Source organism: Spermophilus citellus (genome assembly GCF_964194105.1).
Source record: "Spermophilus citellus genome assembly, chromosome: 17".
Lineage (NCBI taxonomy): Eukaryota > Metazoa > Chordata > Mammalia > Rodentia > Sciuridae > Spermophilus > Spermophilus citellus.
Window position 1 is genome coordinate 39236538 of NC_138199.1, and position 20164 is coordinate 39256701.

Consider the following 20164-nt stretch of genomic DNA (forward strand, 5'->3'; position numbering starts at 1 on the left):
TTTTTGCAGCACTGGGAATCAAACCCTGAGTCTTGCACATACTAAGCAAGTGCTGTACCTCTGAGCTACATTCCTAGCCCTACTGAACAGTTTTATCTACTATAACTCATGTCAAGAGTTTACTGAATGCCACTGAATTCTTTTGTACATGCTATTGTCTATCTTCTCAGGTGCCTATGGGATTCTCATGTACTGGTTAATCCTTTTAGTCTTTCTTTCAGCTTCTACACTTCTTGTGAAATAGCTAACTTTATCCATTCAACTAATCCTATCATTATTTTCCTTAAAAAAAAAACGATCAAATCAATCATGGTTATATACTATAGAATCTTCAAGAAACACTGCCTCTTTTTGACGGAATTGTATGTTTCTGGCTTCTTAGGGATTTTATGTTTTTAAATTAAACATCAACAACAGATTTCATTTTGTTTTTATTGACTTCTAGATCTGAAATTCTGATATTATCCTAGAAGTCTATGCTATCAGAAGATAGCTTTCCAGATAAATAAAAGATTCACATATGGTGAGACATTTCCTTGCTTTGAGTCATTGATCCTCAAAGAGTTAAGGGGTACTTTACTGTAACAATTCTATTTTGAGAATTTTATAATTACCTCTGAGTTGTATAAAAAGTTTATGTGTTCCAAAATATTAGTCAGAATTCATCTTTTTTTTCTATTCATGATACTCCTTCACATATAAACAATAAATATTAATAATCTTTTTCTAAATATTACATATAAATTAATGCTATTTTATTCTCTGGTCTTTAATTATTCTCAAGAAATAGAAGAAGCAGCACAACATGCCTGTAATGCCAGTGAGAGGCTAATGCATGAGGATTTCAAGTTGTGGGCCAGCCTGGGCAACAAAGTAAGACTGGTTTCAGAGGTATAGTACATGGCTGGCTGACTCCATTTCTCTGGGTCCAAGGTGAGGCAGAACATCATGGCAGAAGGGCATGCCAGAGGAAAGCAGTTCATGATTGTGGCAATGAAGAAGCAGAGAAAGCTTAATGATCTTAAATTACTATATTATGTTAATTTTACATTTCGGTATTCTGAAATGCTGGTTTTGGAAAAATTAGGATATATGGGGTAATGGAAAAAGTACTAAGATATACTGAGCTCCACATCTAAACGGGTAAGAAAGTAATTAACTAATATAGCTTTTTATTATAAAACCTAAAGAGAGCCCAGAAGCTTCATTTGGAAACTGAGAGAAGAGAGGCGCTTTAAAGTACATTCTAGTTTTAAAGTTAAGTAATACTAAACAGTAATATCTGTACATAAATAGTAATAGCTACTCTCTGATAGGTCTCAAAATGACACTCATATATACTATAATGATAACAATTTCAACATTTCTCTTCACTTAAGTGTTTACTTATAAGAAAAAATCTTGGTTCTATAATTGGTAAGATCTCAGGAGCAAAGATACAATTATATTTTCAAGTGAATGTATCATAGTCAACCTGAGTTAAACCATACCAAAAAAGGATGCCTTAATTTCCTGCTTCCTTGGTCTGTGATTTTTTTCATTTTGGCATTTACACATGTAAAACATATTGTCTGCCCTCACAGAAAATTTGTAACTCATATAAGCAAGTATGTCATTCTTTAAAGAGAAAATATAACTAAAGCTAATTGATAACTTAGGTAGACATATGATGCCCAGAGTAAATGCAAGTTTGTTTTTTTTAAAATATTTTTTTAGTTGTAGATGGACACAATATCTTTTTATTTATTTATTTTTATGTGGTGCTGAGGATCAAACCCAGTGCCTCACAACTGCGAGACAGGCACTCCACCACTGAGCTTCACCTCTAGCCCCTAAAGTCAAGTTTTTGACATATTAAAAACTTAATTTTGTTTTAAAGAAGGCAATTTGTCAATGTTGCTATGTGTGGAAAAACAAAATTTAAATCACAAACTAATTACTACAGCTGCTGCTACAACTACTGCTACTTACTACTATCACTACTGACTCTAAAGTTACTTAGGGAAGTGTTTCACATATATTAACTTATTTAATTGACATAACATCTTCATTAATATAGGTTTACTATCATTATTTCATTCATCTACTGATTGATTGATTGATTGGGGGTGCCAGGGATAGGACTCAGGGGCACTCGGCCACTGAGGCACATCCACAGCCTTATTTTATATTTATTTAGAGACAGAGTCTCACTGGGTTGCTTAGTTCCTCGAGGTTGCTGAGGCTGGCTTTGAACTCATGATCCTTCTGCCTCAGCCTCCCAAGCTGCTGGGATGGATAACAGGTGTGTGCCAGTGTGCCCCACGGTTTATTATTAACCCCACTCTTCATATGTGGAAATTGAAATAAAGGACAAATTTATTTGTTGAAGGTCAGATGGAAAGGTACAGGGACAGAACTCCAATACAGAGTGTTCACATTCACAACAATTATCTTATACTTTCTCATAACAGCTAATACTTATTCAGTACTTACTATGTACTGTTTTAATACATTTAATATTAAGTCATTTAATCCTCATAGCATGCTCTGAGGGCAATCACTATTTTACATTCATCTGACAGACGGGGAAAACAAGGCCCAGACGTCATTTTCTAAAAAATGTTACATGCATTTTAGGAAATTATTTTTTATTTAGTAAAGAACATTTTCCTAATATATATCTTCAGAAAGAATTGCTACTACAAAGGAGACCCAATCATTGACTATCTTAATTTTGTCTCTCTCTGGCCTGTTCTTTTCTGAGTAATTTTTTTTATTGACTTTTAAAAACTTTGTTCTGAGTAATTCTTTACCTCAGTCTACCTTAAATTGCAGGATTCTAGATCTTAGAGATAAACATCTTGTGACAGAAATTGAAATTGCCTGCTGAGCATCATCAATTTCTTTGGCCCTGACAAGATTCTGCACAACCAGACCCAGGATAGTAATAAACCAGACTACAGCCTGACCAAGATTTCTGGCTCTGAAAACACCCTCAACTCTTACCTTTTCTGTTACCTATTAAATCCCAAAGCTATTATTGACACCATGAAGACAGTACTTAGATCTGTCTCCTAAGTGTGGCCATACTTGAGAATAAATTTCTTTCCTGCTTTACCATTAATTTTTCAATTTGGTTTTTTGAGGTCAGGAGCCAAGCCTGGTCCATTCATACCCCTCTGCACCCCAGAGCCATGCCTTTGGTCAGGACTCTACAGTAATATCACTCTACGTATTAATAAGTTGTTAATGTCCCTGCCTCCTCCTTCTCCATATTAAGTGGTACTTTCTGCTCAGGTGTCTCATAACAGTTGGCTTTTAAGTAGATTAAAAAATCTGCATTTGACAGACCCAAGACAAAATACAGAACATCAGAGTGGGTAAAGGAATAGATTCTCCCTTGAAAATCTTTCCCTTACTATACCTCCCCTAGTTCCTTAAATGCACAATAAGGTATAAACTAGGTTCATGTTCTTAGCAGTGTACTTCTGCTTATAAGGGACGGACATGCACATAAGACCCAAACCTCTATTATATTCCTACACAAAATAAAAAGTAATAAATCTGATATAAAATTAGGTTTGTGTCTATATGTGGTAAAATATTAATAACTAGTCATCTTAGGGCCAAACTAAGAATATAAAGACCAAAAAGTATGTCAAAATAGACTGATGCTGTACTCCAATGTTTTTGTTTACTATCTGTACTCAACATTACCCACCTACAAGATCCCTAAATCACCTGCCTACTTTTATTCCTTCAGAGATACCCAAGGTCATGTTTGTTAATTAATATTTTATATTTGAAAACATACTATAACTGTGTGCTGTGGCACTTGCCTATAATCCCAGTAATTTGGGAGGATGAGGCAGGAGGATGCCAAGTTTGAGGACAGTCTCAGCAAGTTAGTGAGATACTGCCCCCAAACAAATACATAAAATAAAAAGGGATAGGGATGTAACTCAGTGGTAAAGTGCCTCTGGGTTCAACTCCAAGTACAAAAAAAAAAAAAAAAAAAAAAGAGAGAGAGGGGAAGAAAACATACTATAATACTTGGCAAAATGGAAAAAGAATGAATTAGAATGATAGAGTAGATAATGTAAAAAGTCTCTTTAATTACCAATAGTCTGAGAATGAGCAGTGACAGAAAAGAATATAGGAAAAAATATGAATCAAGTTGTTATAATTTTGGTAACAACTTGGTAAATAACAATAAGCAATCTACCAACTGGTTCTCCACAAATGGAGACATTCAATTCCTGGCATTACTCTTTTTTTAGTTTTCTAATTCTGAGGGTGTGTGTGGGGTGGGGGAGTCTATTTTGAATAAGAATCTAGAAGCTGGGTACAGTTGCATATACCTGTAATCCCAGCTACTCAGGAAGCTGAAGCAGAAGAATTGCAAGTTCAAAGCCAGCCTGGGCAATTTAGTAAGACCCTGCCTAAAAAAAAAAAAAAAAAAAAAAAAGATTCTGGTAGAGTTTAGATTTCTAATGTTATTTCTGAAATGAAATTTCATGAATAAGATATTAACAATTCTTACCCAAGCATCTTCAACTTTTCAATGGAAAAGATTAGTATACATTAGTATACATTAATGAAGAATAGTATACATGATACAGGTTTTCACATTAGTCCTTAAGTTAGATTCCAGATCTTCTACCCTAACAAGATATTCATCTTACTTTGTATCTCAGGACCAAGTTCCTCACAGGTAAAGTATCATCTTCCTCATAGGGATGTTTTGAGAATTAGATGAAAAGTGATATGCATGACATATACAGGCATCCCTATGTTCAATGTTATGTTGTTTGTAAGGTTGTTGCAAGGGAAGAAATTTGTGTGGAAGTTTAGGTGCAGAGCCCAGCCCATAGCAAACATAGAAGCTATATAATTACTCATTTCCTTTCCCTTCAAACCTTTATGTTGAAATATTATATTACTGGCCAGTAATCACAGAAAGTCTGATGTAGTTGAAAATCTTATGAAAAGGGTAGATAAACAGGAATCTAACTCACGTATTTGACATATTCTTTCCACTGCTGCCACCACTGCATGGAGATGATAAACCAATTGTGTCCTGGCTGCAGACCATACCTGCTTTCTCGTTCTAACCATCCTCTGTACATACAAAAGAAATTCAATACATCAAATGAAGTTGTGTGAAACTGAGAACAATGCCCACAACTTATAAGAATAAATTTTTAAAAAGAAAAACATGAAACAAATGTACCCTAGAGAGTGCCACAATTTCTATTACTGAAATACTGGTTCCATTGATAAGCTAATTTCAATAATCATAGGCCACCACTGAACTTCATCTAAAGAGTTTAATTTACAATAACATAAAATTTATCTGTTTCAAATATACAACTAAGTGATTTTAGTAACATATTTACAAATGTATGTAACCATTGTTTTCCTCTGGCACTGGAGACTGAACCTAGGGGCACTTTATTACTGAGCCACATGCCCAGCCCTTTTAAAAATTTTATCTTGAGATGGTCTAAGCCACCCAGGCTGGCCTCAAACTTGTAGCGGGGACTTCTAGCATGTGCCACTATACCCTGTCAACTGGTCTTTTTTTTGAGACCAGGGATTAAACCCAGGGGGCATAACCACTGAGTCACACCCCCAGTCCTTTTCTGTTTTTATTCTGAAACAGGGTCTTGCACAGCTGTTGAGGCCGGCTTTGAACTTGCCATCCCTCCTATCTCAGTCTCTAGAATATCAGGGATTACAGGCATGGGCCACCACACCAGCCAACCCACGGTCTTCTAAAATCTAGCCTTTTACTTAACATCATGTTTTGGAGGTTCATCTATGTTGTAGTTTTGTTATTAAGTACTATTTCATTGTATAAATATACCACATTTAGTGACAGGTGGTGGTTAGCACCTACAGTCCCAGCTACTGGGAAGCTGAGGCAGGAGGATCATTGAAGCTCAGAAGTTCAAGGCCAGCTTAGGCAACACAGCATGACTCCAACTCTCAAATAATGACATACCATATTTTGTCTTATCTACCCAATAGCTGGTGAACATATGAAACTAGTTAACCAATTTCCAACAACATTCCTGTTAGCAATATTATCTATATTCTAATTTCTCTACACCATTGAGAACATTTGTTATACACAGTCTTTTCTATTATAAATTTTCAAGTAGGAATGAATTATGATTTTTAAAGAAGTATCTATGTTGGAGTTAAAAAAATCATATAACATGAAATTAATTATTTGAAAGTATATGATTCAGTGATATTTAACACAATGAAATGTTGTTCAACCATAATCTTTATTAAGTATTAAAAGATTTTCATAGACTCCAATTTTACACTCATCCCCATGACCTACTTTCCCCAGCTCAACACCTATCAATCTGCCTTCTGTACCTATGAGTTTACCTTTTTTAGATATTTTACATAAATGGAATAACACAATTTTTGACCTCTTAGTCTGCCTTTTTTTACTTAGCAGGTTTGTGAGGTTTTTCCATGCTGTAGCATGGAACAGTATTTCATTACTAAATAATAATCCATTGTGTGTGTGGGGGTGTGTACACACACATATACACATATACATAATTTCTTATTTCTCCATTCATCCACTGATTGTCATAGAGAGTGTTTTCACCTTTTTCGCTACTGTGAATAGTGATGCTATCCTATATACATTATATACAAGTATTTGTCTGAGCACCTATTTTTCAAATCTTTTGGGTATAAACCTACAGGTCAAATTTATATAGTTAGAAGCAGAATTACTGTGTTACATGAGAATTCTGTGTTGAGGAACCACCAAAGTGTTTTCCACAGTGGTCATACAATTTCACCTTTCCACCAGCATGAGGGTTCCAATTACTCTACATCCTTCTTATCAAAACTTTCATTTTAAAAGTTATAACCATCTTACTGGGTAAGAAATAGAATTTTACTGTGATTTCATTGTGCATTTCCATAATGACTAATTACATTGTACATCTTTTCATATGCTTGATAAATATTTGCACATCTCTGATAGAGAAATATTTAAATCCATTTTTATGTCTCCATTTTTTAGCTGGGCTGTTTGTTGTTTTGTTGAATTACAGGAGTTCTTTATATCTTTTGTTTACTATACTCATATATGTTCTTAAAACACTCTCTCTCATTCTGTAGGTTGTCTTTTTAGTAATTAATATCTTTTGATGTATAAATGTTGATGTCCAATTTATACTTTTCTTTGGTTGCTCATATTTGAGTTAAAACCTAAAAACTTTTGTAAAAATCCAAACCATTTTGTTAGCTATAGAGTTCATATAGCTCCCCTCCCCACTCCACCCCCCAGCTCTTTAAGAAAAATACTGTTCCTCTCAAATGTGGATTCCATACTTTCTGATGAGAAAAAATATGTTAACCATGTTGAGAATCTCTCATGTGATAAGCAGATTCTCTCCTGCTACTTTTAAAATTCTCTCTTGACAATTTCATTATAAAGTGTCTCAGTGTGGAACTTGAGTTTATCTTTCATGAGGTCCAGTGAGATTTTTCAATGTGTAGGTTGATGTCTTTTTATCAATTTGGGAAGTTTTCAGTAGTTATTTCTTCAAATATTATGCCCCTTTCTTTTTTCTCTCCTTGTGAGACTCTTTTGTTGATACTGTAATAGTGAGGTTTTTGTATGTTAAGTCCAACATTTGGGACCACTTCTGAGATAGTTTCTATTAACTGTATAAGGGACATACTTCCCTGTTTCATTTCATGTCTCATGATTTTCTTTTGTTCACCTAGACACATTTGATAATGTATGTTACCAACTCTGAATTTTTATATCTCTGGTTTGGTTGACTTCCTGGACCAATAATCTATAGAAATATATATACAAACACACGCATGTGATCCTCATGCCTCAGCTTCCCACATATACCACCATATACTGCCCCAAATGAATTTCTTTTAAGTAAAAATGGAGGCAAAACCCAAAGAAAACTCAAAACATCCACAAATAAAACAAACTATTTTGGAACTAATGATTTTATTTATTGGTATTGGGGATCGAACCCAGGAGTGCTTTACCACTAAGCCACATCTCCAGTCCTTTTTATTTCTGAGACAGGGTCTAAGTTGCTTAAGTCCTAAGTTTCTGAGGCTGGCCTGGAACTTGTGATCCTCTTGTCATAGCCTCCCAAGTTGCTGGAATTATAGGTGCATGATATTGTACCCCGAAGAAACTCTGAATTTCAAATTTAGATTTATTGAAAAATAAAGAATACAAAAAGTAGTACATTATTAGTGTTTTAATGAAAGGGGTCCCAACTTGATTTTGCCATGTCTGGGGTAATTTTGGGTTAAGTCCCTCAACATCTTTGAATCTTGGTTTCCTCTTTTACCAAATGAGATGACACTAATTTCATGCATTTATTCTGATGGCTGGATAATGAAAATGGAAGTATTTGATGACGAATACATTTCTATAAAAACTTGAGTATATTATTATTTTTAAAGAAAAGGAATAAGTAGTTGCAAAATCAACCAAAAAATACAGCTGTATAGCATTCTTTCTTTGATATAACACACATATTTTACCATAAGTAATTTATCCCACGAAAATCCTTAGGTAAAGGCATATAGACTTTACTAATATAACATTTATATATGTAAATTTTATATACACATTTTATAAAATTATATTAAAGAAGGCCTTTTATAGAAGCATCATCAAAATAAGAAATAAAACAGTATTCCAGAATATTTCAATTTTTGTAAAAATTTTACAAATATAACAGTGGACATAACTGTAAGTAGCTATGTGAGTATAAAAAACATCAACACTTGTTATCTAAAAACACAGAGGTCAGGTGCACTTTTTTTTTTTTTTTGATTAACTCTATTTTCTTCATGTTCCCACATGAATTGTTTTTCTATCAAAGAAAAATGACTACGTATTATAAGATTTCTTTTTAAACTGAAAAATGTTGGGTATGCAACTCAATTTTAATGTAAATTTTTTTTTTCTTTTTTAGTGCTGGGGATTGAATCTGAATCCTCATATATGCTAGGAAGCACTCTATCACTAAGCTACAACCCCAGACCCAGTGACCTTTTAATGTTAAAGAGAATTTGATTTCTAAATTAATCTATTCCTTTAGTTAGAAAGGTACTTTATGTTTTACAGGTTTGAATCTTCAATTATATAATGAAAAAAATACACAGATATTACAAATTTACCTAATAATTTGTCCTTCTTCTTCTGGAGTTGCTGGTCGTAATCCCAGAACTATATGACAAACCTATGAGGGAAAATGGTAATTAAGACTTCATTGGTGCAAATGACTAGGCTGTGCAATATTTCACATTTTCTGCATGAGATCTACTTTCTAGCAATAACTGTGGTGTTTTAAAAAAAGAATTTTTTAAAAATGTCTATTTTTTAGTTGTACACAATGTCTTTATTTTGTTTATTTACTTTTATGTGGTGCTGAGAATCAAACCCAGGGCCTTGCACATGCTAGGTGAGTGGTCTACCATTGAGCCACAATCCCAGCCCAAGAATTTTTTTTTTAAATGGAGATTAACTTCCAGTCTCTAAGAGGGGAGGAAATGGAAGGGAAGGAACAAAAGAAAAGGGAAGGAGAAAGGAAAGTGGAAATAGAAAAGGAACAAATAAGTACTTTTCAAAATATTTTATTAATAGTATCCCTCTCCATGCGGGGATTGAACTCAGGTTCTCACTCATGACAGGCAAACTCTCTACCACTGAGCTACACCACTATCCCTAATATTACATTTTTAAATATAATGCTCTTAGAGGGTATATTTTCATTGATGTAAAGTATACCATTGGATGCTTATGCCACAGCTTATTTATCCAACTACTATTGATATATATGTAGGTCATTTTCTGTTTTAGGCTATAACACAAGGCATATAAGAATGACACATAAGACTATATGTCTTGGGCTGAGGCTCTAGCTCGGTGGTAAAGCACTAGCCTTGCATGCATGAGGCACTGAGTTCTATCCTTAGCACCAAATAAATAAAGATATTGTGTATTCATTTACAACTAAAAATATGCATAAAAATATTTTTTAAAAAAGACTCTATGTCTTTTGGTGCTTAGTGAAAAACTGTAGAGTTATACCAGGGTATATGTGATTGCTGGGTCACAGGGTATGCATATGCTCCAAGATTCAATATTGTCAAACAATTTCCAAAGTAATTATAACAATTTATATTCCCATTAGTTCTGTGTGAGAACTACACTTACTTGTTACTCAACAATAATAATTCATATCACTAACAATTTAATCATTCTGGTGGGTACCTTATAGAATTCCAATCATGGTTTTAATATATATTTCCACAGGAACTAAAAAGGTTATCCTTTTTTCATAAAAGTATGAGGTATTTTGATATTCCTTTTTATACCTATGCACAGTACCTATTTTGGATTTGTTTGTTTTTTATTATTTTGCAGATTTTTTATGTTGGGATTCTGTATTTTTCTAATATATGTTGTTTGTATGCCCTATATTGAGTTGTTAATTGGATATAGGTATTGCAAGTACCTTCTTACATTCTGGGCTTATCTTTTCATTCTCTTAATAGTACCTTTCGGGCTGGGTTTGTGGCTCAGTGGTAGAGCATTTGTCTAGCACGTGTGAGGCACTAGGTTCAATTTTCAGCACTACATATAAATAAAAAAAAAAAATCGAAGTCCATTGACAACTAAAAATATTTAAAAAAATAATATCTCTCTTTTTCTTTTTAAATGGTATCTCTTGATAAAAAACCAAGTTAATCATTTTACTAAAGTAGAACTTACCAATCGTTTCCTTTATTGTTAGTACTTTTTATGTGCCTTTGATACCTCAAAATTTTTGAGAACTTTCAGTGAGCATTCATGTTCTACCTTACCATCTTCCAGTGGTATATAAGATAATGTAGTTCTCTTTTCATAATATATGGTTATGCAGTCTACATGTGATAATACTAGCTATTATATGATGGAAAAGAACAGAACTAGGGTACTACTACAAGAACAGAACTAGGGTACTACTACCTTCTGTACCTATTATTTACCTTAAACATACCTGGAAGAGGAGATTCAAAAATTCATTGGCAAGAACATTTTTCACACTCCAGATCTGATAGTCTTCCAGAGTAAGATGGCCCATCTGAAAAAGATACCCAAAAAGATATCATGTTAAGAATATCCTTATTTTTTATAGCATTTGAATAAACATGGTTTATTAAACTTACACTGGTCATCTTTCTAAAAGCAAAACAGTAATTTAGAGTAGATGCTATGTGTTCATCTGAAAAGCAGGCCAGCTAGTATAAATTTACAAGTAACAAAACTTATACAAATTCCATTTGCAGTCAATGGTCAAAGTGCTTACTATGGATAATCTTTCTTCAATAAGACTTGAAAAGTAACTTTAGATATTTGTGCTTTAAGGCCTATGAAAAACCACAGGAAAGCCTAAGTGGGCAAAATGGAATGTTTAGTAATTTTGAAACAAAAAAACCCCAGATTTTTGGCTTATGCTTTATCATCCTAACAATATTCTAAGATCTTCTTAGAAACATAAGGCAACACTAACAGGCTTAGAGATTTTTTAAAAACTTAATATATGTCTAGAATGAGTATCTAATTACACTTCTCCAAAATAAAACTGAACATATTACTTTCTTAAGTACAGCAAAGTAACATTTTTGTCATGTCAAGTATACTAAAAATTACATAAACCTAGAAGCCAATACATATATTTTTCTCATCAAGCCAAAATATAATCAAATGCTTATGTGTCAGGTGTCCAACCACTGCCTAAAACCCTGAATACTGTGTTTAGCTTTTGCTATTTAGTGATATTGATCTATTTTCTTTGCATTACATAATATCATGATACATAAGATTTTAAATTACCCTTATAATTATAGGTTTTCAGGACTCAACTTCTATTTAGATATGTTAACAATCTAAATGTTAGCTAAAAACAAACCAGAAAAAAAATTTCTTCCTCTTCATTTTCCTAACTTTCCCACAATGGCAAGGGTAAATTAGTATAAGTTCATTCTTATATATTTGCCTAGATGTAATCCATTGGAAAATTTTATGATTTGTGGGAATGGAAATGTTATATTTAGTGAATTTCACACACACAATTCTACATTGCATTCTCTTAAAAAAAATTATAGATAGCTAAATCGAAACAGATGTTCTAGTAGCATTTATCCTGTCTGTCTATCAACAGAGTCTTGCTAAGTTGTTGATGCTGGCCTTGAATTTGCAATTCGTTCTGCCTCAGTCTCTTGAGTCACTGGGATTACAGATGCTTAACACTCCTTTTATGACTCAAACATACTGATGGTAGTCAGTTAATAAAGAAAATACACTCACACATTTTTAAAAGAGCTTTTGTTCAAAAAGTGAGAAGCAGTGAAAAGGGGTAGGCAAACCATAAGGTCATGCCTAACAGTGAATCATAAAATCTTTCTTTTCTTGATCACTTTTTAAAAATTGTACTGTTTACTCTTTTTTTTAAAGAAGCATTTTCTTTTCTTTTTAAATTTTTTTTGTAGGTGTAGATGAACAGCATGCCTTTGCTTATTTTTTTATGCAGTGTTAAGGATTGAACCCAGCGCCTCACATATGCTAGACAAGTGCTCTGCCACTGAGCTACATCCCCAGCCCTCTGTTTTCTCTTAATTAAGAGAAAGGACTTTAAAGAGTTTATTTTTCAAATACAGTACAAGAAGCTGAAGTACATAATGTAATAAATAATAAAAAAGATCGCTGACTTAGAAGCCTATGTACCTATGTACTACTACTACAATGCTATCAGAACCCTCAATTCCTTCCATAATCATTCATTAAGTATTTCTCTTACCTTCGAGAATGACTTTTTAACTATAGCAATATGGATTTATAAGACAAAGGAATGAGTCACATTATCCCTATAATTGATAGGGTTCAGAATATTACATCTCCCCCTCAAATACTCATTGAAAATAAAATTAAAATTTTAATGCTTTCTTAAAACATGGGATCTGCAGGCTTGACCTCATCACATATGTCAATCATAGGTGGCAAAAAAGGCATATATCCATTTTGTTAGCAAGCTCTCAACCACTTAGCTACAACCCCAGCTCCAATACCTATATATTTATAAAATTCTCAGAAAAAAAGGTGTTATAAATTGCACCTTTATTAAAGCATTTTTTAAATTTTTTATTTTTAGTTGTCAATGGACCTTTATTTATTTTATGTGGTGCTGAAAATCAAATCCAGTGCCTCACACATGCTACACAAGTGCTCTACCACTGAGCCTCAACCCTAGCCAAGCATTTCTAATAAAGCTTTTCCAGGTTTCTATTTTTATACATATCAAATATAAGTGGATATCTTCATTTTTAACAGAAGAGATAAAAGAAGGGGGAAGACTATCTAAATCACCAAATAAAGCTCAAGCCCTGAAAAACTCACTTCTACTATTTGTTTATATTGGGTATCAGTTAGTAAGGCTATGGTAATTCCTTTTGATTATTATTTTTTTAAAAAAATATTATTTAATAATATCACTGTGACCTATATTCTACAGTCTCCTATTTGGTACATGCCATTTTGTGAGTACTTTAAAGACTCATAAACTTAACTCAAATGTGTCTCACATAAGTACATTATTTTCAACTTCAGAGGGGCATGTATATACATCATAGTAAGACAAGCTGTAGCAGTAAACCTGTTATTAAAAAAAAAAGCTTACCAAAATAATTCAAGGATTTATCTTTATAAAATACATGTATTCTGATTACTATTTAAGGGCTCAAGAAAGACCCTTACACAATAATAGAAAAAATTTTTTTTTTTTTAAAGAATACATGCTCTGGGGCTGAGGTTGTGGCTTGCATGTGAGAGACCCTAGGTTCGATCCTCAGCACCACATAAAAATAAATAAACAGGGCTGGGGATGTGGCTCAAGCGGTAGCGCGCTCGCCTGGCGTGCATGCGGCCCGGGTTCGATCCTCAGCACCACATACAAACAAAGATGTTGTGTCCGCCAAAAACTAAAAAATAAATATTAAAAATTCTCTCTTTTAAAAATAAATAAACAAAATAAAGATATTGTGTCCATGTAAAACTAAAAAAAAATTTTTAAAAAAAGAATACATGCTCCATCCAGATTTAAGATAAAAAATATTCCCATCATCTTGGATATCCTTATGGTTCCTACAGTTAGTTCAAATATGCCCGAAATCACCAATTTCTATCACTGTTTGTTTTGTTTCTAATCTTTTTTTTTAATATATATTTTTTTTAGTTGTAGTTGGACACTTTACCTTTATTTTATTTATTTATTTTTATGAAGTGCTGAGGATCAAACCCAGGACCTAGCACATGCTAGGTGATCACTCTACTGCTGAGCCACAACCCCAGCCCCTGTTTCTGATCTTAATATGAATGGGATTGTACAGTATATATTGTATGATACTTGGCTTTTTTTGTCAAATATCATGTTAGCCAAACCATATCTTATTAAAATAGAAGAAACAAAGATGATACAACCACAGATGTCAAAGGATGTGTCTACTTAATTCTTATGTTAGTCATCCTAGAGTTGTTTAAAGATGGAATGGACTAATTTAGAGATAAATTGGAGGTATTTTAACTACCAGTCCAGAGACATACATGGTACGAATGATGCAGAAGGATTAACAGAATATAGAAACAAGCTACACATTTTCATTTATAAAAAGATATTAGTCATAGCTAGACTCACCTTTGTGGTGTCATGTGCATTCAATATGCCTTCTACAATATCGGAGAGATCCATGTGTAATTCCTTTAAAAGCAGCAACCCAAAAGAGTAATTAGAATAGAGTAAGTGGATATAATTCTTATTTTATTATTCAGTAAAGCATATACTGTATGTTTTTCAAGTATTTTTTAAAAACTATAAATAGGTTCTCATATTGTTTTTAAAATTAAAACAATTTTCTTGTTATTCATTATTACTTTATAAAATTAGTTCAGTTTATTACATTTTTCTAAACCAAACTATCTTCCCAATTTTAAATCTTTAGGCTATGAATATTTTCAGCAGAATTATAAAGCAACTAAAAAAGCATTAGCAAATTCTTTTCTCTTTCTCAAATCATTCAATCCATTTTACTGTTGGAAGCTTCTACTCAATAAGATATAAACAATCAGAACTTACAGGGATATCATCAGTTCGGTTGTCCTTCCAGACCTCTAAAAGTGCAACTACCATGTCTCTCAGTTCAACCCTGGAGAGAACTCCATCACGGTCAACATCAAATACCTTGAAACAAACTAATGACAAGAAACTCTTACAGAGGGAGTTTATTTTCATATTAAGAAGTCTTTACCTTTTATTAGAAGTTGCAATTGTATAATTAATTTTTCAATGAGTATATTCCGGAATAGTTCTCATCAGTGGTAGACTATATATTACATTTTTTGGAACTTGCAGAACTTCCTGCACAGAATTTGTCAATCTATTTCAAAATTATTACCCACATTTGGGGAGACCTCTCTATCAGCCAAATTTAGACCTAACTTACTTATAAACTGGAAAGAATAAATATCATAATATCTTACAGGTTTTGAGGAGGTAATAAAAGTCCTTAGGTTATTTTCTTTCTTTTCTTGTTGGCAGTGCTGGTGATTGAAACCAGGGCATTGAGCATGTTATGCATGTACTCTACCACTGGGCTATGTTCCCAACCTCCCTAAGTTAATTTCTATTACTTGAAATTGATTATTGCAAAAATTGGGACTAGGCATGACAGTGCATGCCTGTAATTCCTGCAACCCCAGAGGTTGAGGAAGAAGGACAGCAAGTTTGACACCAGTCTGGGCAACTTATCAAGACCCTGCCTCAAAAAGAGTAGGCAGGGGCTGGGGTTGTAGCTCAGTGGTAGAGTATTTGCCTAGTACATGTGAGGGACAGGGTGCGATTCTCAGCACCACATAGTAAGTACATTAAGAAAGTAAGTAAGTAAATAAATAAATACATAAAATAAAGGTATTGTGTCCACCTGCAACTTTAAAAAAGAAAAAAGAAAAGAAACACATAGGCAGGTGCTGGGAATATGGCTCAATGGTAATCCATCCCAGGGTTCAAACCCTAGAATCATAAAAAGGAAAAACAAACAAACTGATAATTGCACAGTTGTTTCACAGATGCTTGAAATATCTCAACTACATTGAGAATCAGTAACAACAAGCTGGTGTAAAGATAACTTGTTTTTTCACTTTATCTCCCCCAATGTAACTAATCTATATTATTTTTGTTAAGAACAGTTAACTCTTTAAAGTAAAGTTCAAATGCAGTGTGCTAAGAAATAGAAAATCAGCCCTTTGCTAATTAACTCCAAGTGAATTACTATAATTGGTCAATTTCCATTGAAACATCAGCAAAATAGAAACTTTAAAACTTTACAAAGAAGACATTTGGTATTTGTTTTTTAGGGATTGGCTAGCTTCACTAAGCATAATCTGCTCTAGTGCCATCCATTTCCCTGCAAATTCTATGATTTTGTCATTTTTTATTGCTGCATAGTACTCCATTGTGTATAGATGCCACATTTTTTTTATCCATTCATCTATTGAAGGGCATCTGGGTTGGTTCCACAGTCTAGCTATTGTGAATTGTGCTGCTATGAACATCGATGTGGCAGTATCCCTGTAGCATGCAACTATGAACAGAGCAGGGAGGAAGAGCAGGAAGAAAAGATTAACATTAAACGGAGACATGAGATGGGAGGGAAAGGGAGAGAAAAGGGAAATTGCATGGAAATGAAGGGAGACCCTCATTGCTATACAAAATTACATATAAGAGGTTGTGAGGGGAATGGGAAAATAAACAAGGAGAGAAATGAATTACAGTAGATGGGGTAGAGAGAGAAGATGGGAGGGGAGGGGAGGGGGGATAGTAGGGGATAGGAAAGGTAGCAGAATACAACAATTACTAATAGGGCATTATGTAAAACTGTGGATATGTAACCGACGTGATTCTGCAATCTGCATTTGGGGTTCATAACCCACTTCAATCTAATGTATGAAATATGATATGTCAAGAGCTTTGTAATGTTGTGAACAACCAATAAAAAAAAAAGAAAAAAAAACTTTACAAAAACTCTTTTTTTAAATATTTATCTTTTAGGTGTAGATGGACACAACACAATGCCTTTATTTTTATGTGGTGCTGAGGATTGAACCCGGGTTCCGCCCATGCTAGGCGAGCACCCTACTGCTAAGCCACAATCCCAATCCCAGGCCCTTTACAAAAACTTTTAAAGATGTAATCAACCTCACATGAAAAGTAGATTTCAGCCTCCTTATTTAGCATTAAATTTTAATGAGAACAATGTATCACATAGCAGGTTTGGAATAATGGTCTATCAACAGGGAACAAAAAATAAATTTGAATTTTATAAATTACCTATTTCGTAAATCCCTAAAATAGAGTAATTGTGGTATTAAATGAACTAAGTGCATCATAAGTAAATTACTAAAGATAAAAATATCAAGTAAAACTTCCCAAATAGGCAAATCTGTGAAGTTCTATTTTAGAAAGAGAGAAATATCATCCTAGGAAATATATTTGATTTAAATTCCAATTAAATGTAAATTGTTGCATTTTTTCATGTATGGTTAAGATTTAATAATGCAATATATTTATGCTTATAAATTATGCTACGACAACATGTTAGCTGTTTAAAAGGCCATTTTAATACTTAATAAAATTATATTCTGATCATAAATTTCATTTTTCAAATAAAATATTAATGTATGCATGTGACAGAAAATGAATTACTCTTCAAATTATGCAAGACACACAATTCTCAATATAAACTAACAAAAAATATTTCTTAAATGCATAAACTGTCATTTATCGTGAATTACAAATGCTTCAGGAAAATGAACCCATTATTAATAGCAAACATCCCTAACTACTCATTAGTAAAACAGACAATTGCTTCCTTAGACTGACCTCAGTAAAACTCCAGAATGAGATTAATATTAGACACATCTGAGAGTCAATGGAAACTCAAGCCTTAATCCATGGATAATCTTACACAGAAGAAAGCTGATTTTCTCTCTACGTAGTTTGCAATTTTTCTCATACTGTTTATCATACTTACATTTTTGTCTTTCAGCTAGGGGCCCCCTGCAACAGGCTGATAACCCACAGGATATCTCTTTAAAATCTATGTGATTGTCACGATTTTCATCAAAAGCATTAAACAAACCTAGAAAACAGAAAAAGACACCATAAATCCCAGCCAACAAACTTTCTAATGTTAACACTGGCATGTTTGTAAAAGGAGGAATGACTTTCCCATGGACTGAAATTAAAAAAAAAAAAAGAAAAAAGTATATGTTTTTCTCTTGGTATAATTATAACTGAAACTTATGATCCTAGCAGAAAACATATTATAACCTTTTATTATTTGGTTAGGTCTTTCTGTATCTTTCTCTTATCAATTCTTCTAAAAACTTAAAAATGTCTACAATATATTTTTTAAAGTTGGCAAATAAAAATTAAGAACTAACACAGGGCAGAAATTATAACAATTATATTTAGAAAAGTTTAACTGTTCAGTAAGCGAATATTTAAAGACACACCATCATATCTACAATAAACTCCCATAAAGCTCTTTTATGAAACAAAGGGATTTACACCATACTACAAGAAACAAATTCTCTACACATCAACTTATTTGTACCAATCTTTCACACATGGATGTTTTAAATTTCAGAAATGAAAAGGAACTTATAAAGTTGAATCTTATGCTTTTAATTTTTTTTTTGTAAAAATATAAATGGAATGATTTTGTGTTCAAATGAAATGATATATCAATCTATAATTCTATAAAGGTAAAAATACAACTGACTGCTGAAGTAGCTGGAAACCTAGGGCATTATCTGCTCTGGCTCCCCTAATGAGTACTTCTGGTGTATCTGAGATATCTGAAAAATAATGTGTCTGAGATATCTGAAAAATACAGATCATATATTTCAAGAAACTAATCCAATATCGTCCATATGAAGATAAGAAAACTGAAATGCAGCAGGAGTTAAGTGATTTACCAAAAGTACTAACTTTAAAATCTTCAAAACCAGGTTAGGGGTATAGCTCAGTGGTAGAGTACTTGCCTAGCATGTGCACAGCCCTGGGGTTTGATACCCAACACTGCAAAAACAAACAAACAAAAAACACCAAAAACAAACAAACAAAAGAAAACAAAAAAAAAAAAAAAAAAAAAAAACTTCAAACCAGAAGCAGAACCCAAGTACTCAGATTCCAAGGATGATTTTTATGATGTCACTCACATGTATTCTTTTTTTTTTTTTAAGTCATAGCAATAATTTAGAGCTACACTGAATCTGAGATGGTCTAGTTTTGTAGTTTCCTTCTTCTTTTTGATGGTACAGGGGACTGAACCTAGGGCCTTGCATATGCTAAAGAAGCACTCTACCACTGAGCTGCATCCTAGCCCTAGTCTAGTAGTTTTTCTTTTTCCCCTGGAGGGGGGTTTGGGGATTCAGCAGTGAAATTTTATCTGAAAGAAAAAAAGTGGAAGCACCTTAGAGGAATAGGTGGCACCTATTCAGTGGCCACCACCATCCCTTACTAGAAGACAATTTCATAACCACTGACTTGGTCAAACTCACTTTATGTTTGAGGACATTCAGGTGTAGACAGCTAAGCTGATTATGTAAGGCAAAACAGAAAATGAAGCTCAAAATTACTAGACTATACTATCTCCAAGAAACTTGACAACCTACAAGAATATAACATTTTAGAGTTAGAAATAAGAGATGGGTTCAGGAATATTTATTTACAAATGAACATCTGTATAATATGGAATAATTCCTACCTTCACTTAGAGATGGACGAATAGGTGGAGAAACCAATGGGCCAAAGGTTTCTAAATCAAATCGTCCAGTCCGTGATTGAGCCTTCAGCAACCAATAGCGTTTCTCAAGATCAATGATGTCTGATTCTTCCACTGAATCAAATTGAACAAGATTATAAAAGATCAGAATGCTCTTCTTGGCAATTTGCTCATCCTGGTTATATACCTTTTAATTTCCCAATTACTAAAAATAATTATGATTAAAAGAAAACAATAAAATTTATTATATCTAAAATGACAGGAGGACTGC

General features: G+C 33.2%; 1 protein-coding gene across 3 annotated transcripts in view; it reads right to left on the reverse strand.

The window, feature by feature from the left end:
- The window catches only part of USP32 (ubiquitin specific peptidase 32), a 174166-nt gene that overhangs the window by 59154 nt on the left and 94848 nt on the right, over positions 1–20164 (reverse strand). For all 3 annotated transcript variants that reach the window (XM_081272303.1, XM_081272302.1, XM_081272304.1), the window contains exons 6-12: positions 19876–20007; positions 18136–18243; positions 15183–15298; positions 14745–14807; positions 11055–11138; positions 9190–9251; positions 5001–5103 (exon numbers count right to left, since the gene is read on the reverse strand). In XM_081272303.1, the coding sequence (XP_081128429.1) occupies positions 5001–5103; positions 9190–9251; positions 11055–11138; positions 14745–14807; positions 15183–15298; positions 18136–18243; positions 19876–20007 (668 nt within the window). The remainder of the gene's footprint in view (positions 1–5000; positions 5104–9189; positions 9252–11054; positions 11139–14744; positions 14808–15182; positions 15299–18135; positions 18244–19875; positions 20008–20164) is intronic.